Source organism: Garra rufa, chromosome 5 (assembly GCF_049309525.1).
Source record: "Garra rufa chromosome 5, GarRuf1.0, whole genome shotgun sequence".
In the NCBI taxonomy this organism is placed as follows: Eukaryota; Metazoa; Chordata; class Actinopteri; order Cypriniformes; family Cyprinidae; genus Garra; species Garra rufa.
The window spans coordinates 21,080,260-21,100,853 of record NC_133365.1 but is presented as its reverse complement, the minus strand read 5'-3'; the positions used below and the strand labels follow the sequence as shown (position 1 = coordinate 21,100,853).

The 20,594-nt window shown below is 40.0% G+C and overlaps 1 protein-coding gene across 1 annotated transcript; it reads left to right on the top strand.

The window, feature by feature from the left end:
• Nucleotides 1–2,271: 2,271 nt before the first annotated feature.
• Nucleotides 2,272–20,469, top strand: prlrb (prolactin receptor b). The gene is made up of 9 exons (XM_073841331.1): nt 2,272–2,462; nt 4,555–4,626; nt 5,031–5,163; nt 11,050–11,219; nt 14,093–14,271; nt 15,493–15,634; nt 15,822–15,921; nt 16,033–16,102; nt 17,611–20,469. The coding sequence occupies exons 2-9, from the start codon at nt 4,560–4,562 to the stop codon at nt 18,262–18,264; spliced, it is 1,515 nt and encodes a 504-aa protein (XP_073697432.1). The 5' UTR covers nt 2,272–2,462; nt 4,555–4,559; the 3' UTR covers nt 18,265–20,469.
• Nucleotides 20,470–20,594: the final 125 nt, after the last annotated feature.

Sequence of the window (20,594 nt, the reverse complement as noted above, 5' to 3'; positions counted from 1 at the left end):
AAGGTGTTCATCTCGACTCTCCTGAGCAGCTCTACTAGTTCTTAAACGGAAGTATGTTCTTGTAGTCAAATCAAAGACTCGCTATATACACTTACGAAAAACTGATTGAGGTTAAGAAAAGCAATGCAATTTCCATTACTACTTAACATGAAAATTATTTTTTTTTATTAATGCCCAGATCATCAACAGTGATATTTAGTACTTTTACTATTGTGAAGTTTAAGTACTCTTGTCCTCGTGCTTTCGTCAACACAAACCCCTTTGCAACCGTTATGAACACCCTAGTACAGCGACTCTCAACTCTTTTTTTTTATTCCAAGGTACCCAACTGTCACAACAATATGAAAATGCTTTTTCAGTTTTCCTTGATTTACTGGATAAGGATTTAAAAAATATTTTTTCAAAAAAAAAAACACAATTGAAGTCAAAAGTTTACATACACCTTAGAATCTGCAAAACGTTAGTTATTTTAACAAAATAAGAGGGATTATACAAAATTCATGTTATTTTTTATTTAGTACAGACCTGAATAAGATATTTCACATAAAAGACATTTATAGTCCACAAGAGAAAATAGGTTTAATTTATAAAAATGACCCTGATCAAAAGTTTACATACACTTGATTCTTAATACTGTGTTGTTACCTGAATGATCCACAGCTGTGTATTTTTTGTTTAGTGATAAGTCCCTTTGTTTGTCCTGAACAGTTAAACTGCCCGCTGTTCTTCAGAAAAGTCCTTCAGAATCCCTCAGATTCTTTGGATTTTCAGCATTTTGTATATTTGAACCCTTTGTAACAACGAGTGTATGATTTTGAGATCCATTTCACACTGACGACAACTGAGGGACTCATATGCAACTATTACAGAAGGTTCAAACTCTCACTGATGCTCCAGAAGGAAAAAAAAATGCATTGAGAGCCAGGGTGTAAACATGTGAACAGAATTAGGATGTGTACATTTATCTTATTTTGCCTAAACATCATTTTTTTTTTTTTTTTTTAGTACTGCCCTTCAGAAGCTACAGAAGATACATACATGTTCTCCTGAAGACAAAATAAGTTAAATTTACATTGATCTTCAAAATATTTTCACCCCCTGGCTCTTAATGCATGGTTTTTCCTTCTGTAGCATCAGTTTCATCAAGGTTCGGTGTTTATACTTTATGTAAAAATTGAAAAATGAATCCCTCATTTGTCCTCAGTGTTAAAAAAATGGATCTCAAAATCATACAGTCATTGTTGGAAAGGGTTCAAATACACAAAAATGATGAAAAAACAAAGAATTTGTGAGACCTGAAGGATTTTTCTGAGGAACAGTGGGCAGTTTTAATGTACAGAATAAACAAGGGACTCATGAACAACTATCACTAAAAAAAAAAAAAAAAAAAAAAAAAAGGATTATTTAGGTAACAATACAGTATTAAGAATCAATGTAAAATTTTCAACAGGGTAATTTTTATAAATTCAACTATTATTTTCTCTTGTGGACTATGTAAACATCATTTATGTGAAATCTTATTCGGGTCAGTACTAAATAAAAAAATAACATGCGTTTTGTATGATCCCTCTTAGATTGATAAAATAAACATTTTGCAGATTCTGCAAGGTGTTCGTAAACTTTTGACTTCAACTGTATACCTGATTCTATTCATTCTAAAATGTCTATGGAGTTTTGTTCATTTACATGACCTCATATATCCATGGTTTTCAAGAAAGTGGAAATGTTGGTTCTTAAAAGCAAAAAAATAAAAAAATCTGTTAGGGGGTGATTTATAATAAGAAATAACTTAATTATAGTTTTTAAGCTGTTTTGTCTTGTTTTAGATCATTTTGGAGTCCCCTTGGGAGTTTGCTGAGGCCCTCTAGTGGGCCCCAGCCCCCTGGTTGAAAACCAATAGTCCTACCAGACAGAACAACAATTGGTAACAACAGAACTACCACATACTAATGCTCTTAATAATCTATTATTCTGTCTTTCAGTCTTTTCTCTGACTGCTTTAGCTGTATTCTGTAATGTAACTTTAAAACTAAATGTTCAGAAACGTCAGTCTGTCCTTCTTCAGACATTACAGTCTGTTTTTAAACGTCCAAATAAAACTTTAATAGACGAACATCAACGTTTTATGTTGAACTTTACTCATCGGGTTTACAGCTGCTCTTACGCACAGCGTGTCATTGGCAGGTAATGTGTGAGATGTAACGTCATTGCCTTTATGCCACTCCTCAAGACTCCCAGCAGCTGTAGGGTTGTTTGTGTGCAACTGGAGACTCAGAAGGACTGCGATGTCAACAGGGTGACTTTGCATTTAGCCTTTCCCGCTCTCATAGTGCGCGATTTTTTCGGAGACATCGCTTCAGGAAGACTGTTCTGTCCAAAATGCAGCACGTATGTGGAATACTGGAAAATCACAGGTGAAGATGTGTGCATAATTTCGGGCACGGACTGGGTGACGGACACAGGTGAGTCTCCGTCAAAAGCTACGATAGAACATTAAAATGTTTTTTAATGCGGTGAAAACTTGCTTTAGATTTATTATACATAACTATGCAAATGTCATAGTTTAAGAAGTTGTTTTATTTGAGGAATAACACCACAAACTAGGATATGTATGTTATGTATATGCTATGTATATTATTAAATAGCGGTAAACTGTATGCGTTTAGATTAGCACTGTATTTCTAATTCTTTAAAGTTGCATCTTATGTTCTATGCACATGTATTATTATTTTTTTTAAATAATGACTGTTTAGAAAAGGTTAAGCAGAAGTATAGATCAGTCTGCTGGGTTGACCTGGGATCATGGTTTGACTTTTTGACCTGCCTGCCTGGCTTACCAAAGCAATATGTGTTTGTTAATGGCTATCACATTGTTATCAATGAAAATGCTGTGGCAAAATTGGCCCCTGGAGGACTGACCAAAGGAGACAGGAGTTTGTGTAGACGCAGTAATTACTGTCTAGTTTGCTGTGCCTTGTAATATTTTGAGTATCAGAAGAACAGATTTTTAACAATCTGCTTTTGTAGTGATGGCTAACATTATATTTACACATTTTGTATTATCCCAGATGACACCTGGTCTCAGCTGCTGTCTCTTTTAATGGTGAATATTATATATATTAGCACAGGTTTTGTATTTCAGGTTTTGACGGTCAGTCATTTCCAAATGACTGATAAATATTCAAAATTTCCAAATAAATACAAAACCTGTGCTAACTGAAACAAAACAAGTTGATAAAAATATTAATATTTGGTGATAATATAGTATAGTGAGAGATTTACAAGACCATTCCTGGTCATTTTTCATATATATTAATATTTGGTAGTCGTTTGGTAGTCAAAATTGCTGCTACTGAGATGAAAATATTTATTATAAGTAGTGTGGCACTGAAATAATAAATTAATAAGAAAGTCAATGTCAGATTTTTTGAGGTCATGTAAACCTGGACTTTAACCAACTTCCTCTTCAATAAGTGGGAAAATAAAGGACTGTACACAGACAATAGCTTGTCGCATTCGGGTAAATCTCGTCCGTGACATTTTAATAACTTACAAGTTTACAAATAAGGCTGATGGCTGATTCACGGAAACCGAAACAAGTAAATATAAAATGTAGAATGCAGAAGCAATTCAAAACTGTAGCAAAGTGTTTCTAAAATGATCCAAAAATGTAAAGCACATTGATTGCCCTTTCTGTCTGAATCTCTGATTGGAACTCATCCATTTCCAAGGCAGTAACTTTCCATTAAGTCACCTCTCCACACCTGCGTTTGGCGTGCTCGACTCTTTTGTTGATGCCTTGTGTTCATAACCTTGTATTTACCAATCTGTCAGAAATAACCTTTGTTTAGTTCTGTGTTAGACAGTTCTTCTAGAATCATGATGTGCTTGTGCTTTTTTGTCATAAGTTTGAATAGAGAACTTAATTGTTTGTTTAAAAACATTTTCAGTCTGATTGTCCTGCCTTCATAATCAAATCACAATGACATATTTCATTATTATTTTACATGGCTAAGACAGAATTTTTGCCATCTCTTTTAATGGTGAATATTATATATATTATCACAGGTTTTGTATTTTTTACAACCCTTCCAAAATTACCCACAAATGAGATGTATAAGCTGAGATCAATGAGCCCTACGGTCAGTCAGTTCCAAAAATAAGTACCAAACCTGTGCTAACTGAAAGAAAACAAGTTGATGAAAAGGTTAAATCCAAGATTTGGTGATAATATAGTATACTGAGAGATTTACCAAAATTTTTGGACCAAAAATAATTCACTGTGTATTTACTTCACTGATCACGAAAAGAAAGTATTCATGAAATCAGATAAGAATCATCTTTTTCTTACTTTGGCACAGAGTTAATGCAAAATTGCATGCAATTTTGTACACATGATGATGACCTTTCAGCTGTTGTGATGAGTGAAGGTGTTTACACATGCTAAGTGGTTGTTTTGCATGTCTAGATTGATGTTGAAAGTAGAAACAAGCTCCACAGGTGGTATTTAACGTGTTTGACACCTTATTGACTTTGTGGACGTTTGTTTCTCAGGAAAAATGTGGACAGATGCAGAGCAGGCGCTGACTCTGATGTGGCTCCTCTCTGGGATCTCACACAGCATGTGTAAGTGAAAGAGACACGGCTTTACAAATTTAGAGAATCGATCCAGACAGTTGCCACTGTGTACACCAGTTTTTTTGTTGTTAACTTTTTGTGAGTGATTTTGGTAACACTTTACAATAAGGTATCATTTGTTAACAATAGTTGATGTGTGAACTAACATGAACAAACAATGAACAATACATGTATTACACTATTTATTACTCCTTGTTAATTTTAGTTAAAAAAATACAGTTGTTCACAGTCCACGGACTAATGTTAACAAACACAACTTGTGATTTTAATAATGCATTTTAGATTTTTCAATACCATATTGAATTTAAGGAAGTATTATATAATCAGTGTTTGAAATACGACTTTTGTCTAGTTCTAATATTCTTATACTTCCTAATCACAATATCTTTCAGGTCATTCTCCTCCGGGGAGTCCAAGACTAACAAATTGTCGGTCGCCTGAGAAAGAGACTTTTACTTGCTGGTGGGAGCCTGGATCTACAGGTGGTTTGCCCACCAGCTACCACCTGTACTATAGAAAAGAGAGGTGAGTACAGCCTACATCACTATTCAGCACTGTTTAAGTATATTTCCATTATTTCTTCTTCCTATTTTCCTATTTCTGTATATCCCACTGAAATAATCTATCGATTTTTGAAAGAAGTCTCTAATGCTCACCAACACTGCATTTATTTGATCAAAATACAGTAAAAACTGTAATATTCTGTAATATTAGTACAATTTAGATATTTATTATTTTATATATTAAACGTTTTTTTAGATGTAATTTATTCCGGAGATAAATGCTGAATTTTTAGCATCATTACTCCAGTCTTTAATGTTATGAACCTTCATTCTAATATGCTGATTTGGTGATTTGTTGATTATATTGACTTACTGATTTATTATCAATGTTGAAAACAGTTTGTGCTTCTTACTAGTTTTTATGGAAATCGCAGTACTTTTTTGGAATGGAAATGGAAATAACAAAAGAACATTAGTTTGAAACGAAAATCTTTACTGTCACCTTTAATTAATTAATTAATTGAATGCATCTTTGCTTAATAAAATTATTAATTTCTTTCAAAAGCTAGAAAAAAACTTTTGATTGGTAGTTCTGATCTTTATTTTGTAATATTTTTAGGGCTGTCAAACGATTAATCACAATTAATCGCATCCAATATAAAAGTTTATGATTACATACTATATGTGTGTGTACTGTGTGTATATGTTATGTATATATAAATACACACACATGCATGTTTATTAAAGAAAAATATTTTAGATTTATATATAAAATATTTATAATTCTATATATAATCTAAATTAAATACAAGTATAACTATTCATACATATAAATATATTTTTTTAATCTATACTTAATCGTTTGACAGCCCTAATTATTTTCTAAATATTTTTTCTAATTTGTATACCACACACTTATTATAAATGCTTTGACTTTTTTGCACATCCTTGTTGAATAAAAGTATTATTTCTTTCAAAAAAGAAAGAATACAAATTGATTGACCATAAACTTTTAAATGGTAGTGTTACAAACGGGATGACTGAGAGTGGGGATCCAAATGCAAGGCTTTATTTAGACGAGGTCAGAACAGACAGGGTCGATCACCAGCAAACATCAACAGCAAAGATAATCCAATAGCGTAATCCAAAGAACAAGCGTGGGTCAAAATCCAGGTGAGCAGTCCAAATGAAACAATGAAATGAAAACAAGAAACTAGAAAACTAAGACTAAGACTGGGAAAACAAAAACAGAACTATGGCTAGGGAACAACAAGGAGACTAGGAAACCTGAGAGCAAAGGAAAACGCTTGGTAGAGTCCGCTGGAGCAAAACAATACTTCGCGATGTGTGTGTGTGATGAGCTGGCTTTTATGTCTGATAAACAGGAAGTAACCATAGAGGCAGCAGAGGGAGCAGCAACAGTCAGTGGGGGTAAGGGCTCCCTCTGCTGGCCTGGCGTGACATAGCCCCCCCCCAAGGAGCGGCTTCCAGACGCTCCAAAAAACAACAGGAGGAAACAGTCCAGGGGAGCGGTGGGGGGGCCAGGAGACTGAGGCAGAACAGGTTGGGCAAAGGCCCTCCAGAGCAGGGCAGGAGATTCAGGAGCCCTCCAGGGCAGGGCTGGAGGCAGAGCAGTCCTTTGAGGTGGGGCAAGAGTCTTAGGAGCCCTCCAGGGCGGAGCAGGAGGCTTAGCGACCCTCCGGGGCAGAGCAGGAAGCGTAGAAGCCCTCCAGGGCGGAGCCGAAGGCGGAGCAAGGGGTTTAGGAACCCTCCAGGGCGGAGCAGGAGGCGGAGCGGCCCTCCAGGGCAGAGCAGGAGGCGCAGGAGCCCTCCAGGGCGGAGCAGGAGGCGCAGGAACCCTCCAGGGCGGAGCAGAAGGCGCAGGAGCCCTCCAGGGCGGAGCAGGAGGCGCAGGAGCCCTCCAGGGCGAATCAGGAGGCGCAGGAGCCCTCCAGGGCGGAACAGGAGGCGCAGGAGCCCTCCAGGGCAGAACAGGAGGCGCAGGAGCCCTCCAGGGCGGAGCAGGAGGCGCAGGAGCCCTCCAGGGCGAATCAGGAGGCGCAGGAGCCCTCCAGGGCGGAACAGGAGGCGCAGGAGCCCTCCAGGGCAGAACAGGAGGCGCAGGGGCCCTCCAGGGCGGAACAGGAGGCGTAGAAGCCCTCCAGGGCGGAACAGGAGGCCGCATTATGGACTGGGACCTGGGGAGAACAGAGATAGAGGAGGCAGACAGAGCAAGGAGAGAAGTAGAGAGTTCATGGGAGAACGTGGCCTCCATAGCCGTGACCAGGCAGACGAGAACTTCAGGAACGACTTTCGTGGCAGTTCCTGGGCAGACAGAGACTTCTGGAACGGCCCCAGACGCCAAGACAGAGATGACAGGGAACCTAGGCGGTGCAGGCAGAGCAGGGAGTCTTGGCGGGGCAGACAGAGCAAGGGACCTTGGCGGAGCAGACAGAGCAAGGAGTCTTGGCGGAACAGGCAGAGCAAGGAACCTTGGCGGAGCAGGTAGAGCAAGGAGTCCTGGCGGAGCAGATATAGCAGGGAACCCTGGCGGTGCTGGCAGAGCAGGGAGCACTGGCGGTGCTGGCAGAGCAGGGAGCACAGGCGATGCGGGCAGAGCGTGAAGCCTTGGCTGAGCGGGCAGAGCGTGAAGCCTTGGCGGAGCGGGCAGAGCGTGAAGCCTTGGCGGAGCGGGCAGAGCGTGAAGCCTTGGCGGAGCGGGCAGAGCGTGAAGCCTTGGCGGAGCGGGCAGAGCGTGAAGCCTTGGCGGAGCGGGCAGAGCGTGAAGCCTTGGCGGAGCGGGCAGAGCGTGAAGCCTTGGCGGAGCGGGCAGAGCGTGAAGCCTTGGCGGAGCGGGCAGGGCGTGAAGCCTTGGCGGAGCGGGCAGAGCGTGAAGTTCCGCTATGTACGCCACCTCCGAAAGAGGTATAGGCGCAGCGGACATGCCTGTAGATGAGGTCTCCAGAACAAACTTGTGGGCAGACTCATGGGCCGAAGAGGCAACTGGGGCGCAGTGTGCAGCCCACACACTCAAAATGGCGATAGCCATAACAGGTAACACAGTTGGCAGAGGAATGCCCTCCGGGTCATTGGGCGTGGGGCTTGGGAGCGTTGGCTCTGTGTGACTTGGGAGCGTTGGTTCTGCATGGCTTGGCAGCGTTGGCTCTGCATGGCTTGGGAGCGTTGGCTCTGCATGGCTTGGGAGCGTTGGCTCTGCATGGCTTGGGAGCGTTGGCTCTGCATGGCTTGGGAGCGTTGGCTCTGCATGGCTTGGGAGCGTTGGCTCTGCATGGCTTGGGAGTGAAGGCTCTGGATGCTCAGGGGAGATGTGACTTGGCAGTGAAGAAGTAGCTATGACCTGACTCGTCATGACAAGAGCAGCAGTGACTTGATTTGGCGTGAGAGGGACAGCTGTGGCTTGGCTTGGCTCGGAGGGAACAGCTGCTTGACTTGGCCTGACAGGAACAGCAGCTGTATCTTGACTTGTCCTGGCAGGGACAGTGACTGTGACGTGACTTGACTCGGCAGGGACAGCAGCTGTAACTTGACTTGACTTGGTAGGAACGGCAGCTGGTGCAGGTTCGAGAGAAGCAGATATGACGTTCACAGGCGATGGCTTGGTTGACGTGGCGTGAGCAGACGCTGGCTTGGTTGACGTGGCGCTAGCAGACGCTGGCTTGGCTGATGTGGCGCTAGCAGACGCTGGCTTGGCTGATGTGGGGTGAGCAGACGTTGGCTCGGCTGACAGTAAGGGACCAGCCGAACGAGCTGACAGCAGTGGTGGGTCCTCCAAGCTAGACATTAGTCTCTGATACGTCCTGGAAGGGTGAGAGTCTGACGCTGTAGCCACCCTGTTAATAACAGCCTCAGGTATGGCGGCCATTTTGTGTGCCAGCACGGGCGTGGCGGTCATCTTGGGTGCAGGCTCTGGCGTGGCGGCCCTCTTTGCAGCAGGCTCTGGCGTGGCGGCCATCTTTGCAGCAGGCTCTGGCGTGGCGGCCATCTTTGCAGCAGGCTCAGGCGTGGCGGCCATCTTAGCAGCAGGCTCTGGCGTGGCGACCATCTTAGCAGCAGGCTCTGGCGTGGCGGCCATCTTTGCAGCAGGCTCTGGCGTGGTGGCCATTCTGACCGGGAACTCAGGAACGGAAGCCATCTTATGAACGTGCTTTGGAACGGCGGCCATCTTGTGAGCAGGGTCTGGAAGAGCGGCCATTTTGCGAACAGGATCAGGAAGGGCGGCCATCTTGGGTGCAGTCTCAGGAAAGGCGGCCATCTTATGAGCTGACTCGGGAAGGACAGCCATCTTGGAAGCAGGCTTTGGGACGGCGGCCATCTTGTGAACTGGCTTGGGGGTGGCAGCCATCTTGTGAACAGGCTTGGGGATGGCGGCCATCTTGTGATCGGGCCTTGGGGTGGCAGCCATCTTGTGAGAGAAGTCAGACGTGGTAGATTTCTTGTGAGCTGGGTCCAATCGGGTGACCATCTTGAATGCGGACTCAGGAAGGATGGTCATTCCGAAAGCTGATTCGGGAAAGGCGGCCATTTTGTGAACAGGTTTAGGGAAGGTAGCCATCTTGTGAAGGGGCTCCTGAAAGGCAGACATCTTATGAACAGGCTTTGAACTAGCAGACATCTTGTGCTTTGGCTCTGGGCTAGTAGACATCTTGTGCTGTGGCTCGAAGCTAGCAGACGTCCTGTGCTGTGGCTCGAAGCTAGCAGACATCTTGTGCTGTGGCTCGAAGCTAGCAGACATCTTGTGCTGTGGCTTGAAGCTAGCAGACATCTTGTGCTGGGGCTCAACTAGAATACCCACAGTACATGGAGAGCCGCATAACGACAGTGCATAGTTCATATAATCCTTCAGTGAGCATAAGGATTTCCCCCCAGGCAACATTGATCTTGTTGGTTCATTCAGCCCCATACGGAATAAGTCCTTAAAGTATACCTCATCAAAAAATGATACTTTATGCAACAACTCACTGAAACGTTGAACATATTCCTTGATGGGGAGATCTCCTTGTCTGAGGAGCAGAAGTTGGTCGACTGGGTCCATGTTGTGATGCTGGTGGTGAGTAAAGCCGCTGGATCCGGGTGTGGCGAAGTATTCTGTTACAAACGGGATGACTGAGAGTGGGGATCCAAATGCAAGGCTTTATTTAGACGAGGTCAGAACAGACAGGGTCGATCACCAGCAAACATCAACAGCAAAGATAATCCAATAGCGTAATCCAAAGAACAAGCGTGGGTCAAAATCCAGGTGAGCAGTCCAAATGAAACAATGAAATGAAAACAAGAAACTAGAAAACTAAGACTAAGACTGGGAAAACAAAAACAGAACTATGGCTAGGGAACAACAAGGAGACTAGGAAACCTGAGAGCAAAGGAAAACGCTTGGTAGAGTCCGCTGGAGCAAAACAATACTTCGCGATGTGTGTGTGTGATGAGCTGGCTTTTATGTCTGATAAACAGGAAGTAACCATAGAGGCAGCAGAGGGAGCAGCAACAGTCAGTGGGGGTAAGGGCTCCCTCTGCTGGCCTGGCGTGACAGGTAGTTTATATTGTTAGATTTCCATTTTAAATAAATGCTTTTCTTTTTAACTTTTTATTTGTTAAAAAATCCTGAAAAAAAGTATCACAGTTTTCAACTAAATATTAACCAGCACAACTGATTTCAACATTGATAATAAATCCACATATAAGAATGATTTGTGCCACAGAAGACTGGGGTAATGATGCTGAAAATGCATCTTTGCATTACAGGAATAAATTACATTTTAAAATATAGTCACAAAGAAAACAGCTATTTTACATTGAAATAATATATCACAATATTACAGGTTTTTTTGGGGGGGGGGGGGGGGACAAATCATTCATTTTAAACCTTTAAACTATCTATAAACCTTTTCAGCTCTTTGGAAGTCTTCGAATGTCCAGACTATCATAAAGCTGGGAACAATTCCTGTTATTTTGATAAGCGACACACATCTATTTGGATCATATACAACATCACAGTGGTGGCCTCCAATGCAGTGGGAAAAGCCTATTCAGAATCTGTAGAAATCGATGTTATGGATATTGGTGAGTTCATTTAATGTGTTTACAAAATATTCCAGAAATGCATCCAGAAATGCTTTTGTTTTTATGTACTTGCCCCGAGTTTATACTGACCATGCATGAATGGTTAATCATGTTTTACTACAGGGGCCAATTTGAAGGTTGTTTTGACAACAGCTACAGTGCCAGTGAGCTGCATGCTAAATATAGCGTATATAAAGACTTCCTACAGCAACATAAGGGCACACGCAGCACAATCAGCACAATCCTCCTTACAGTGAAACTTTTTAACTTGCAATTCAGTCGTCATATGAGAACACAAGACAGATATACAGTTATATAGTTTAGTTACAATTTCCTTTAAACCAGTTCAGTTATGGCTAGAAATATATGCGCATGGGGATCTTCCATCTGTAACGGTGAGTTAAACGATGATGACTTTTAGAGCATCCGAGTGGAATGGAAAAATACTAAATGGCACTAAACAGAAGCACCTCTGGCTGACTAACTGAACAGAATGAGGATGAATGGGTTTGTGTCTGGCAAACCACAAAACTCAAGTCGTGTATTGAATATCATCCCACTGCAGATGATTGAATGTGCTGGCATATGGTGTATAGTTGATGCGTTAGGTTTTTTGAAACACTACTGTTCAAAGGCTGGGGTCATTAAGATCTTTTTAAAAGACATCTCTTTTGTTCATCAAGGATGCATTTATTTGATCAAAAATGCAGTAAAACAATTCACATCTGTTCACAGCGACCCGTTTTTAAATGATAATGAGCTCTGCTTACCCTGCCCCTCTCTTCCATTTTATGTGTTTTCTGTGGCGCGTTGCCATTAAAAAAAACTAATCTGTGTCCTCAGTGCCTCTCATGTCAGGAGAAAATGAAGACTCTTATGTTCACTTTTACATCCAACTGTTTACGAGACATTGTTGTCGCCACAGCTGCTCGAGTGCAGAGAAAATGGCGGACAGCATACAACTAGCTGAGAGTGGAAATATGCTACTACATGACAGTTTGTCAGCAGTCGTGGGCGGGGCTTGATCAGTATGACATCATATTGCTCAGAAAATCTAAACGGCTTGATATTTGAGACTGTTTAGGTTTGTTGAGTTTTAAAAATAGGACTGAATGGATTTTTATCATTTAAGGGTGTTTGTGTCCACACATTGCTAACATTGTGTCCTAAATACACGCAACACGACAAGATTCCAGCAACAAGCAATTTGGCTATCCACACCAGACTCTGTTATGGAATATGCTTGTTACTTCACAGTTTTAACATACATGTTTACTTTAATGTATTTTCAAGATCTGAGATAAGCCATCTGTTGTTGCTTTCAGTATGGCTATAAAGGTCACGCAATATGATATTCAAACTCTAATTAGACACCTTTAACATTGAATAAAGCACACAATAAGCACCTGAGGTTATCACTGTCATAGATATATACAGTATCTCACAAAAGTGAGTACACCCCTCACATTTCAGCAACCATTTTAGTATATCTTCTCAAGAGACAATACTATAGAAATGAAACTTGGATATATTTTAGAGAAGTCAGTGTGCAGCTTGTATAGCAGTATAGATTTACTGTTCTCTGAAAATTACTCAACATACAGCCATTATTGTCAAAAATAGCTGGCAACAGAAGTGAGTACACCCTTAATGTCCTATTCATCATGTATCTTGTATTACCCAATTCCCCAATTGTAAGTCGCTTTGGATAAAAGCATCTGCTAAATGAATAAATGTAAATGTAATGTAAATGTATTAGAGCAGGTAAAATGTGGTGCTTTAAGTACAATTCTCTCATACTGACCACTGGATGTTTAATATGGCACCTCATAGCAAAGAACTCTCTGAGGATTTAAGAAGAATTGTTGCTCTCCACAAAGATGGCCAAGGCTATTAGAGGTTACACTAATACACCGAGTTACACTACAGTTATCAAGATCATACAGAGGTTTTTCAAGATGGGTTCCATTCGGAACAGGCCTTGCAAGGGTCAATCAGCGAAGTTGAGCACTCGTTCTGTGTGTCAGATGCAGAACCTGGCTTAGTAGTAAATCTCCATCACGTGCGTTCAGCTGGAGTGTTCAGAGGCGTAAATCACTGACAAGCTACGCCAAATCGCGCTAAAAATCGCATTCGATTCGATTTTGAGCGCGATTAGGCGTAGCTTGTCAGTGATTTACGCCTCTGAACACTCCAGCTGAACGCACGTGATGGAGATTTACTACTAATCAAAGTACCGGCTTCATTCACTAAACGCGCCTTAGAATCGCTTTCGATTTATCGCCCAGCCCTAGCCTACAGTCAACCATGGTGGTGGTAGCATCATGGTCTGGGGCTGCATGAGTGCTGTTTCTAAACCATTTCTAAAATAGAAATTTTGCTTGTCGCCATGGCGGCTAGATAGGACAAAAAATCAGATTAACATGGAAAAGATACCTTTTATCGCGTGTCATGGTGTCACGTCGCGTGTAGTTAGGACATGAAGTCAGACACATTTATATGCAAACACCATGTAAAAGTGCATTTTGGATCTGATGTCACTTTTCTGTTTTAATATATTTTAAAATGTAATTTATTCCTGTGATGGCAAAACTGAATTTTCAGCATCATTACTCCAGTCTTCAGTGTCACATGATCCTTCAAAAACCATTCTAATATGCTGATTTGCTGCTGTTGTATTGACCTTGAACCTTTAAATGGTTGTGTATAAGAAGCATATGAAGAATAGTCGTTATCCACGTAGACTGCATTTTGTTTATTTCTCGTTTTAGTACATATATTGCTGTCACTGTTCAGTTGCACACTGATTCTACTGTAACATCATGTCTGTGCAGCTGAATGTCATTTAAGATTATTCATCTTCTTCCACACAGTGCAGCCTCACCCTCCAGAGAATGTGAACGTGACTTTCATGCACACCACGAACAGTCCCTATTTCCTGGTGCGGTGGCGACCTCCACGTGATGCAGACACACGTTCAGGCTGGGTAACAATCAAATATGAAGTTCGCTTAAAAATTGAGAATGGAGAAGAGGAGGACAGCAGTTGGGAGGTGAGATTCAGATAATCCCTGTTGAAATGTACTTTAATGTACTTAAAGTGTTCTCTTTGCATACTATCTCTGTATTTAAAAAATTTATTTAGTTAGCACTTCTAGTATACTTGAACGCATCTTTCATACACTAGTGAGTTCAAGTGTACTACAAGTGCTAACTAAATGCATTTTTTTTTCACAGAGAAAGTATGTTAAAAGCACATTTTAGTTCATATTCATGGTGTCCCAAAACACAGTACACTTGTTGTTTTTGAGATTATTTTAAGAAGCACTAAATATTTTTTTTTTTTGTATTTTGCAAAATTAGTGCATGAAAATAGAGCACTTTAAGTGCATTATGGAAGTTACCGACTGTGAATTCAAGGTCATCAAGGAATTAAAAAAAAAATGTTCTTATGTTTTTCACTTTTTCTTTTTAAAATCAAAACTGGGGGTCTATATACAGTCAAACCAAAAATATTCAGACACCATATATAAGTTTTGATATTTTATTTACTAGTGGGACACTATAGTCAATTTATGTAAGTGTTGATAGCAAAATAAAGCAAACTGTGACATATTATACCCAAACATTCTTTATACAGTGGACTAAAAATGATAAAGATTTGGGAGCAAAAATTTGATTTGACACTTTGACCTTCACCTTGTTACATGTTTTGTTACAAACCTTTATATCAAAGTTATCTGACATTATCAAGATGAATTTGTTTAACTCTTGATTTTTTGACTCTTGATCTATATTTTATTATCCTTTTCTCACATTATCAAACTGTGATAATGTCAGAAATTTTTAAGTTGTCTGAATAAATTTTGGTTTGACTGTAATTCATTTGTAATTATCAAGATGAATTTGTTCTGACACTCTCTGAGTTTGTGTCATATTTTAGTACCATTTTCCTAACTATAGTGAATAAACTGTGATAATGTGAGAAATGTTGAAGGTGTCTGAATAAATTTTGGTTTGACTGTATAAACTATAAAGGTTCATACATTATTTAAAAAATTATAAATATTAATTATAATATTATAAAAAATATTCCATATACTGTATTAATATAATGTAAATTTCTTATTTTTATTTTTTTTAGAAAATTATTAATTTATTATCAAAAAGAGTATTTCTGTATTGGGAGTTGACTACTTTTTGCTTTTAAACATTTTGAGACCATGTAATATGGAACATATGACTGAAACATAGTTTGAATGTTGTGTTTTTAGTCATACAATGCTGGAAAACAATTGGAGTTTAGCATCTACAGTCCACAGCCAGGAGCGAAATATGCTGTGCAAGTGCGCTGTAAACTAGACCAAGGCCTCTGGAGTGAATGGAGCCTCTCTGCATTCATCCAGATTCCAGACAGTAAGATGATACCAGCATCGGCAACTCTATCTTTCACACCTCCAGGCATTGTGCTGCGTTACTCAGCATTTTAGCCTTACATAGCCTCAAGCCTTTAGATGCATTTGAACTCATACAGTACAGAATTAAAAGATGATGGAAATTGAAAGCGAAAAATGTAAACAAGTCTTTGTTTCTCGCATTGTAGATATATCTGAAACACAGAATGCGGTTATGATCACTGCCGTCACGATAACCGCCATCTGTTTTCTGCTGACTGCTGGAGTCTTGAAAGTCAAGATGAAACCGTAAGCATGATATCCCACTTCATCACAATGACAAAGGGGTTTACAGATAACAGTTTTCCTAGGATTTCCTTCACCATGACATTAATAATGTATTTCCTTATTTTTTTCAAGGGTGAAGCATTTTTTTCTGCCACCTGTTCCAGAACCAAAGATCAGTGGCTTAGACACTCAGCTCCTCAAGGTAAAGTAGACATAATTCATGGGTTTCTAGTTTGTTAAAGCAACCATATTTTACAATATATACCATCAGTAAAAAGTTTTTGAACAGTTAGATTTTTGTTTTTTAAAGAAGTCTCTTCTGCTCACCAAGCCTGCATTATATTCTAAAATACAGCAGTATTATTGTGAAATATTTTTATTATTTAAAATAACTTTAAATAATTTTACAATTTAATTTATTCTTGTGATCAAAGCTACATTTTCAGCATCATTACTCCTTCAGAAATTAGCTGTTTTTAAACATTTTTTATTTTTATCAGTAACAGTTGAGTACATTTTTCTTCTTTGATGAATAGAAAGATCCAAAGATCAGCATTTATCTCAAATAAAAAGCTTAGAACATACACTATACTATTCAAAAGCCTGGAGTCATTTTTCTGTAAAGAAATTATAGAAACGTATACATTTATGTGACAAGGATGCTTTAAATTGACCATAAGTGAAGATAAAGACATTTATAATGTTACAAAAGATTTCTATTTCAGATAAATGCTGTTTCATCAAAGAAACCTGAAAAAATTAAACTCAACTGTTTTCAGCATAATAATAAATGTTTTTTGAACAGCAAATCAAAATATTACAGTGATTTCTGAAGGATCGTGTGAAAGGAGCAATGATGCTAAAATTCAGCATTGAAATCACAGAATTACATTTTATAATATTTAAATAGAAAACAGTTATTTTAAATAGTAAAATATTTCAAAATTGCACTGTTTTTGCTGTACTTCAGATCGAATAAATGCAGGTTTGGTGAGCAGAAGAGACTTCTTAAAAAAATAAACTTCTGACTGGTTATTAAATTTTCAGTGAGGTGCAGTTTTTTTAGTATTGCAGTTTAGTTTTACTTTACAGGATAAATCTGACAAAAACAATCCTTTAAAATGAAATGAATAATTTACCAGAAAATGAAAGGGTTTACATTATTTTCTCACCCTCATGTCTTTCTAAACCTGTTTGTATCTTCTGTGGAGCATAAAAGAAGATGTTTTGGAGAATGTTGGTAACCAAATGTTTGGTTCCCATTTGCTTTCATTGTATGGTCAAAAATGTAATGAAGTGAAAGGGGACCAAAACTGTTTGGTTATTATCAACATTCTTTAAAATATCATTTTTGTGTTCCACAGAAGAAAATAAGTCATACAGGTTTGGAACAACGTGAGGGTGAGTAAATTAAATATTTTTGGTTGGACTATCTCTGTAAATGACCCATTTTATTGATGTTTTGACTTCAATGTAAACAGCCGTGAGTTTGCTGTTAAATCCAGTATAATTTTTAACTGACCAGTTTCTCAATAACAGCCTCTTTGCATTTTGTATTCCATTGCTTCACAAAACAATCTGTGCTGAAATGTTCTATCATGGTCACAAAAAACAGGAGGGAATTTTTAAAAACATTTCCAACAGACAATAAACTGACCCCCAAAACTGCAGTTCCAGTATTCAAAGGTCATTTTCCTTTTCCTTTCACAGAGTGGGAAGTCTGAGGAGATCTTCAGTGCTCTGATTACTCCAGGATATCCCCAAATAGCCCAGAGCCCAGACCGTCAAGTGGAGTATCTTGTGGTCTCTGAATATGAGGAGGAAATGGATTTTAATGACAAAGCTCATCTTGAGAACCAAAAGAAAAAAAACACTCTCACAGATAATGCACAGAAGGTCTCTCAAAACAGCATCCAGATCACACTGAACAGCAGTCAGGATTTAAACACAACACTGAGTGACGTCCACGTCCACGCTGGGACCATCTCCAACCAGCTTGGAGAGCCTCAACAACTACTTCACCTTTATTGCAATGGCTCAAGAGTAAAAGCTCAGGACCAAAACACTCAGATGAGCTGCGATAGCAAATGTGAGAACATCAACATCAACCCTGCTGGACTTACAGGGTATGTTGAGGTTGATGAAGAGAAACAAGACCAGAAACCCCTGGTGGGGGAGGACTACAGTATGGTCAGTGACATTATCAGTGATAATATCCTTGTACTACAAGACAGCATTCCAGTACAGGGACACAAAGAGGTCAAATGTGACAAAACATCTGAAGCTGAGGAATCGGGAGGTGTTTTCGAACCTTTGGTATACTTGGAAACTCTGACAACATTTTCAAGTGGATCTATTTTGTGACTTATAGTCACTTTGGGATTTTGTCTCGTAGTGTCCTGCTCAAACTGTCAAGCACTTTGTTAATAGAGATGTTAGAAGGGTTCTTTCAGCAATCTGGGGGTGCGTTCCCGTACAGTGACATAACTTGCCGTTTAAAGGGTCAGTTCAACCAAAAATGAAAATTCGGTCATTAATTTCTCACCCTCATGTCGTTCCAAACCTGAAAGACCTTCGTTCATCTTCAGAACACGTGTTAAGGTATTTTTGATGAAATCCGAGGGTTTTCTGAGCCTGCATAGACAGCAACGCGACTAACACATTCAAGGCCCAGAAAGGTCCATGTGAGATCAGTAGTTCAATCGTAATGTTAAGAAGCTATGAGAATACTTTGTGTGCACAACAAAAATAATGACTTTATTCAACAATTTCTTCTCTTACGATGTCTTCGATGGCCAGCCTTTGTTATTTGAACCATAATATACAGAAGATAAATCAGACCAGAAAGCTGTCGGATTTCATCAAATCTTAATTTGATTTCAGAAGATGAGCAGGTTTGGAATGACATGAGGGTGAATAATTAATGACAGACCTTACATTTTTGGGTGAACTATCCTTTGTTAGCATCGTTGGAGAAATTAACTAGCTATTTGCCTTATTCACCTGGCGGCCATTTTGAAACTCGAACGCCGTTGAGGGGTACACAAACCCGGAAGTTTGACTGACGCATACGATCTTCAGAGATTCAGCTGCAATGGAAACTCCAGTGTGGACCACCAATCTTTCCTGTCTGCCCGAATTAACGATACAAAATGTGGAGCAGTGGGCCAGTACCGACTGCAACATCCCCCGGGCAGTATTAAGGGATACAGTAACTGGATCGAAGGTTTTATCCACGACATTGAAGGTATGAATGGACGCTAATTTACCTCAGTTTCTGGTCGCTTGTAACGACATGGAGAGTATGATTATTAGCGACCTTGGGTGTCCTGAAAGGCGCTTTAAAAATAAAATGTATTATTATTATTATTATTATAATCATATAATACTTGGGTGTGTGAAGATTTTAATATATTTAATAATTGTTTTTATCTTGTAAAGCGCTTTGTTATTAGATAAGGAAAGGTGCATTGTTGATATAAACTCATAATAAACATTTAGCAAGCTGGTTTAACTGTGGCACTGCTCTGCGAACTGAGCAGTTTGTCCACTTAGCACTATGACACCTGTATGTTGTACGGTGCCTCATTTTTCTGCACCGAGGGAAAACACCTAGCCCTCGCAAATATGCGTGATGGGGTCCTATTAACTGTCGATTAAATACATGTTAAGTGTTAAATAATGCTCCACATTTTGTATCGTTAATTTGGGCAGACAGGAAAGATTGGTGGTCCACACTGGAGTTTCCATTGCAGCTGAATCTCTGAAGATTGTATGCGTCAGTCAAACTTCCGGGTTTGTGTACCCCTCAACGGCGTTCGAGTTTCAAAATGGCCGCCAGGTGAATAAGGCGAATTGTGGCGGGAGGAACAAACGACAGACACAGTGGGTGTGGCGTCAGGCCTTGGAGTGGCTTTTATTAAACATAATAAAATAAAACAGGTGTCCAAAAGGGTTAAAAATTGTCCAAAATAAAAAGGGGATCTGGTGTCTTGGAGTGCTGGGGGTTTCCGTGAAGGAGGGGCAGTGTTCATTAGTGATGGGAAGTTCGGATCATTTTACCGACTCGGATCTTTGAGTCTTGTTCAACAAAATGAACGAATCTTTTTTCGAGTCATTTCGTTCATTTTACCAAAATAATATTAAAAAGCTACGTGTTACTTCCATAACACATGTACTGCTTGTACAAACGTTGATTACACTACAAACAAGACAAAACTATAATACTATTAGAAAAAGAAAAGTTTAATTCATTGTTTACCTGGGTCTTCAGTCTATGATTAGCTCCCTCACCTCTATCTGTACAGGTTTGAGTCGTTCGTTCATCACGTGACAGCCCCATACGCTTTACGGCTCTGCCTGAGCCGGAAACAGAATTGATTAGTTCATCTCTCGAGTCTTCGGGTTTGAGTCGTTCGTTCATCACGTGACAGCCCCATACGCTTTACCTATGCTGCCTGAGCCGGAAACAGAATTGATTAGTTCATTTCTCGAGTCTTCGGGTTTGAGTCGTTCGTTCATCACGTGACAGCCCCATACGCTTTACCTATGCTGCCTGAGCCGGAAACAGAATTGATTAGTTCATCTCTCGAGTCTTCGGGTTTGAGTCGTTCGTTCATCACGTGACAGCCCCATACGCTTTACCTATGCTGCCTGAGCCGGAAACAGAATTGATTAGTTCATTTCTCGAGTCT

Excerpts from the sequence above, each read along its gene's own strand:
- prlrb (XM_073841331.1), top strand. The coding sequence starts at position 4,560 with ATGTGGACAGATGCAGAGCAGGCGCTGACTCTGATGTGGCTCCTCTCT. Across the intron at positions 5,164-11,049 it reads CTGTACTATAGAAAAGAGAG|CTCTTTGGAAGTCTTCGAAT; the intron begins GTGAGTACAGCC and ends AAACCTTTTCAG. Across the intron at positions 15,635-15,821 it reads ATTCATCCAGATTCCAGACA|ATATATCTGAAACACAGAAT; the intron begins GTAAGATGATAC and ends CTCGCATTGTAG.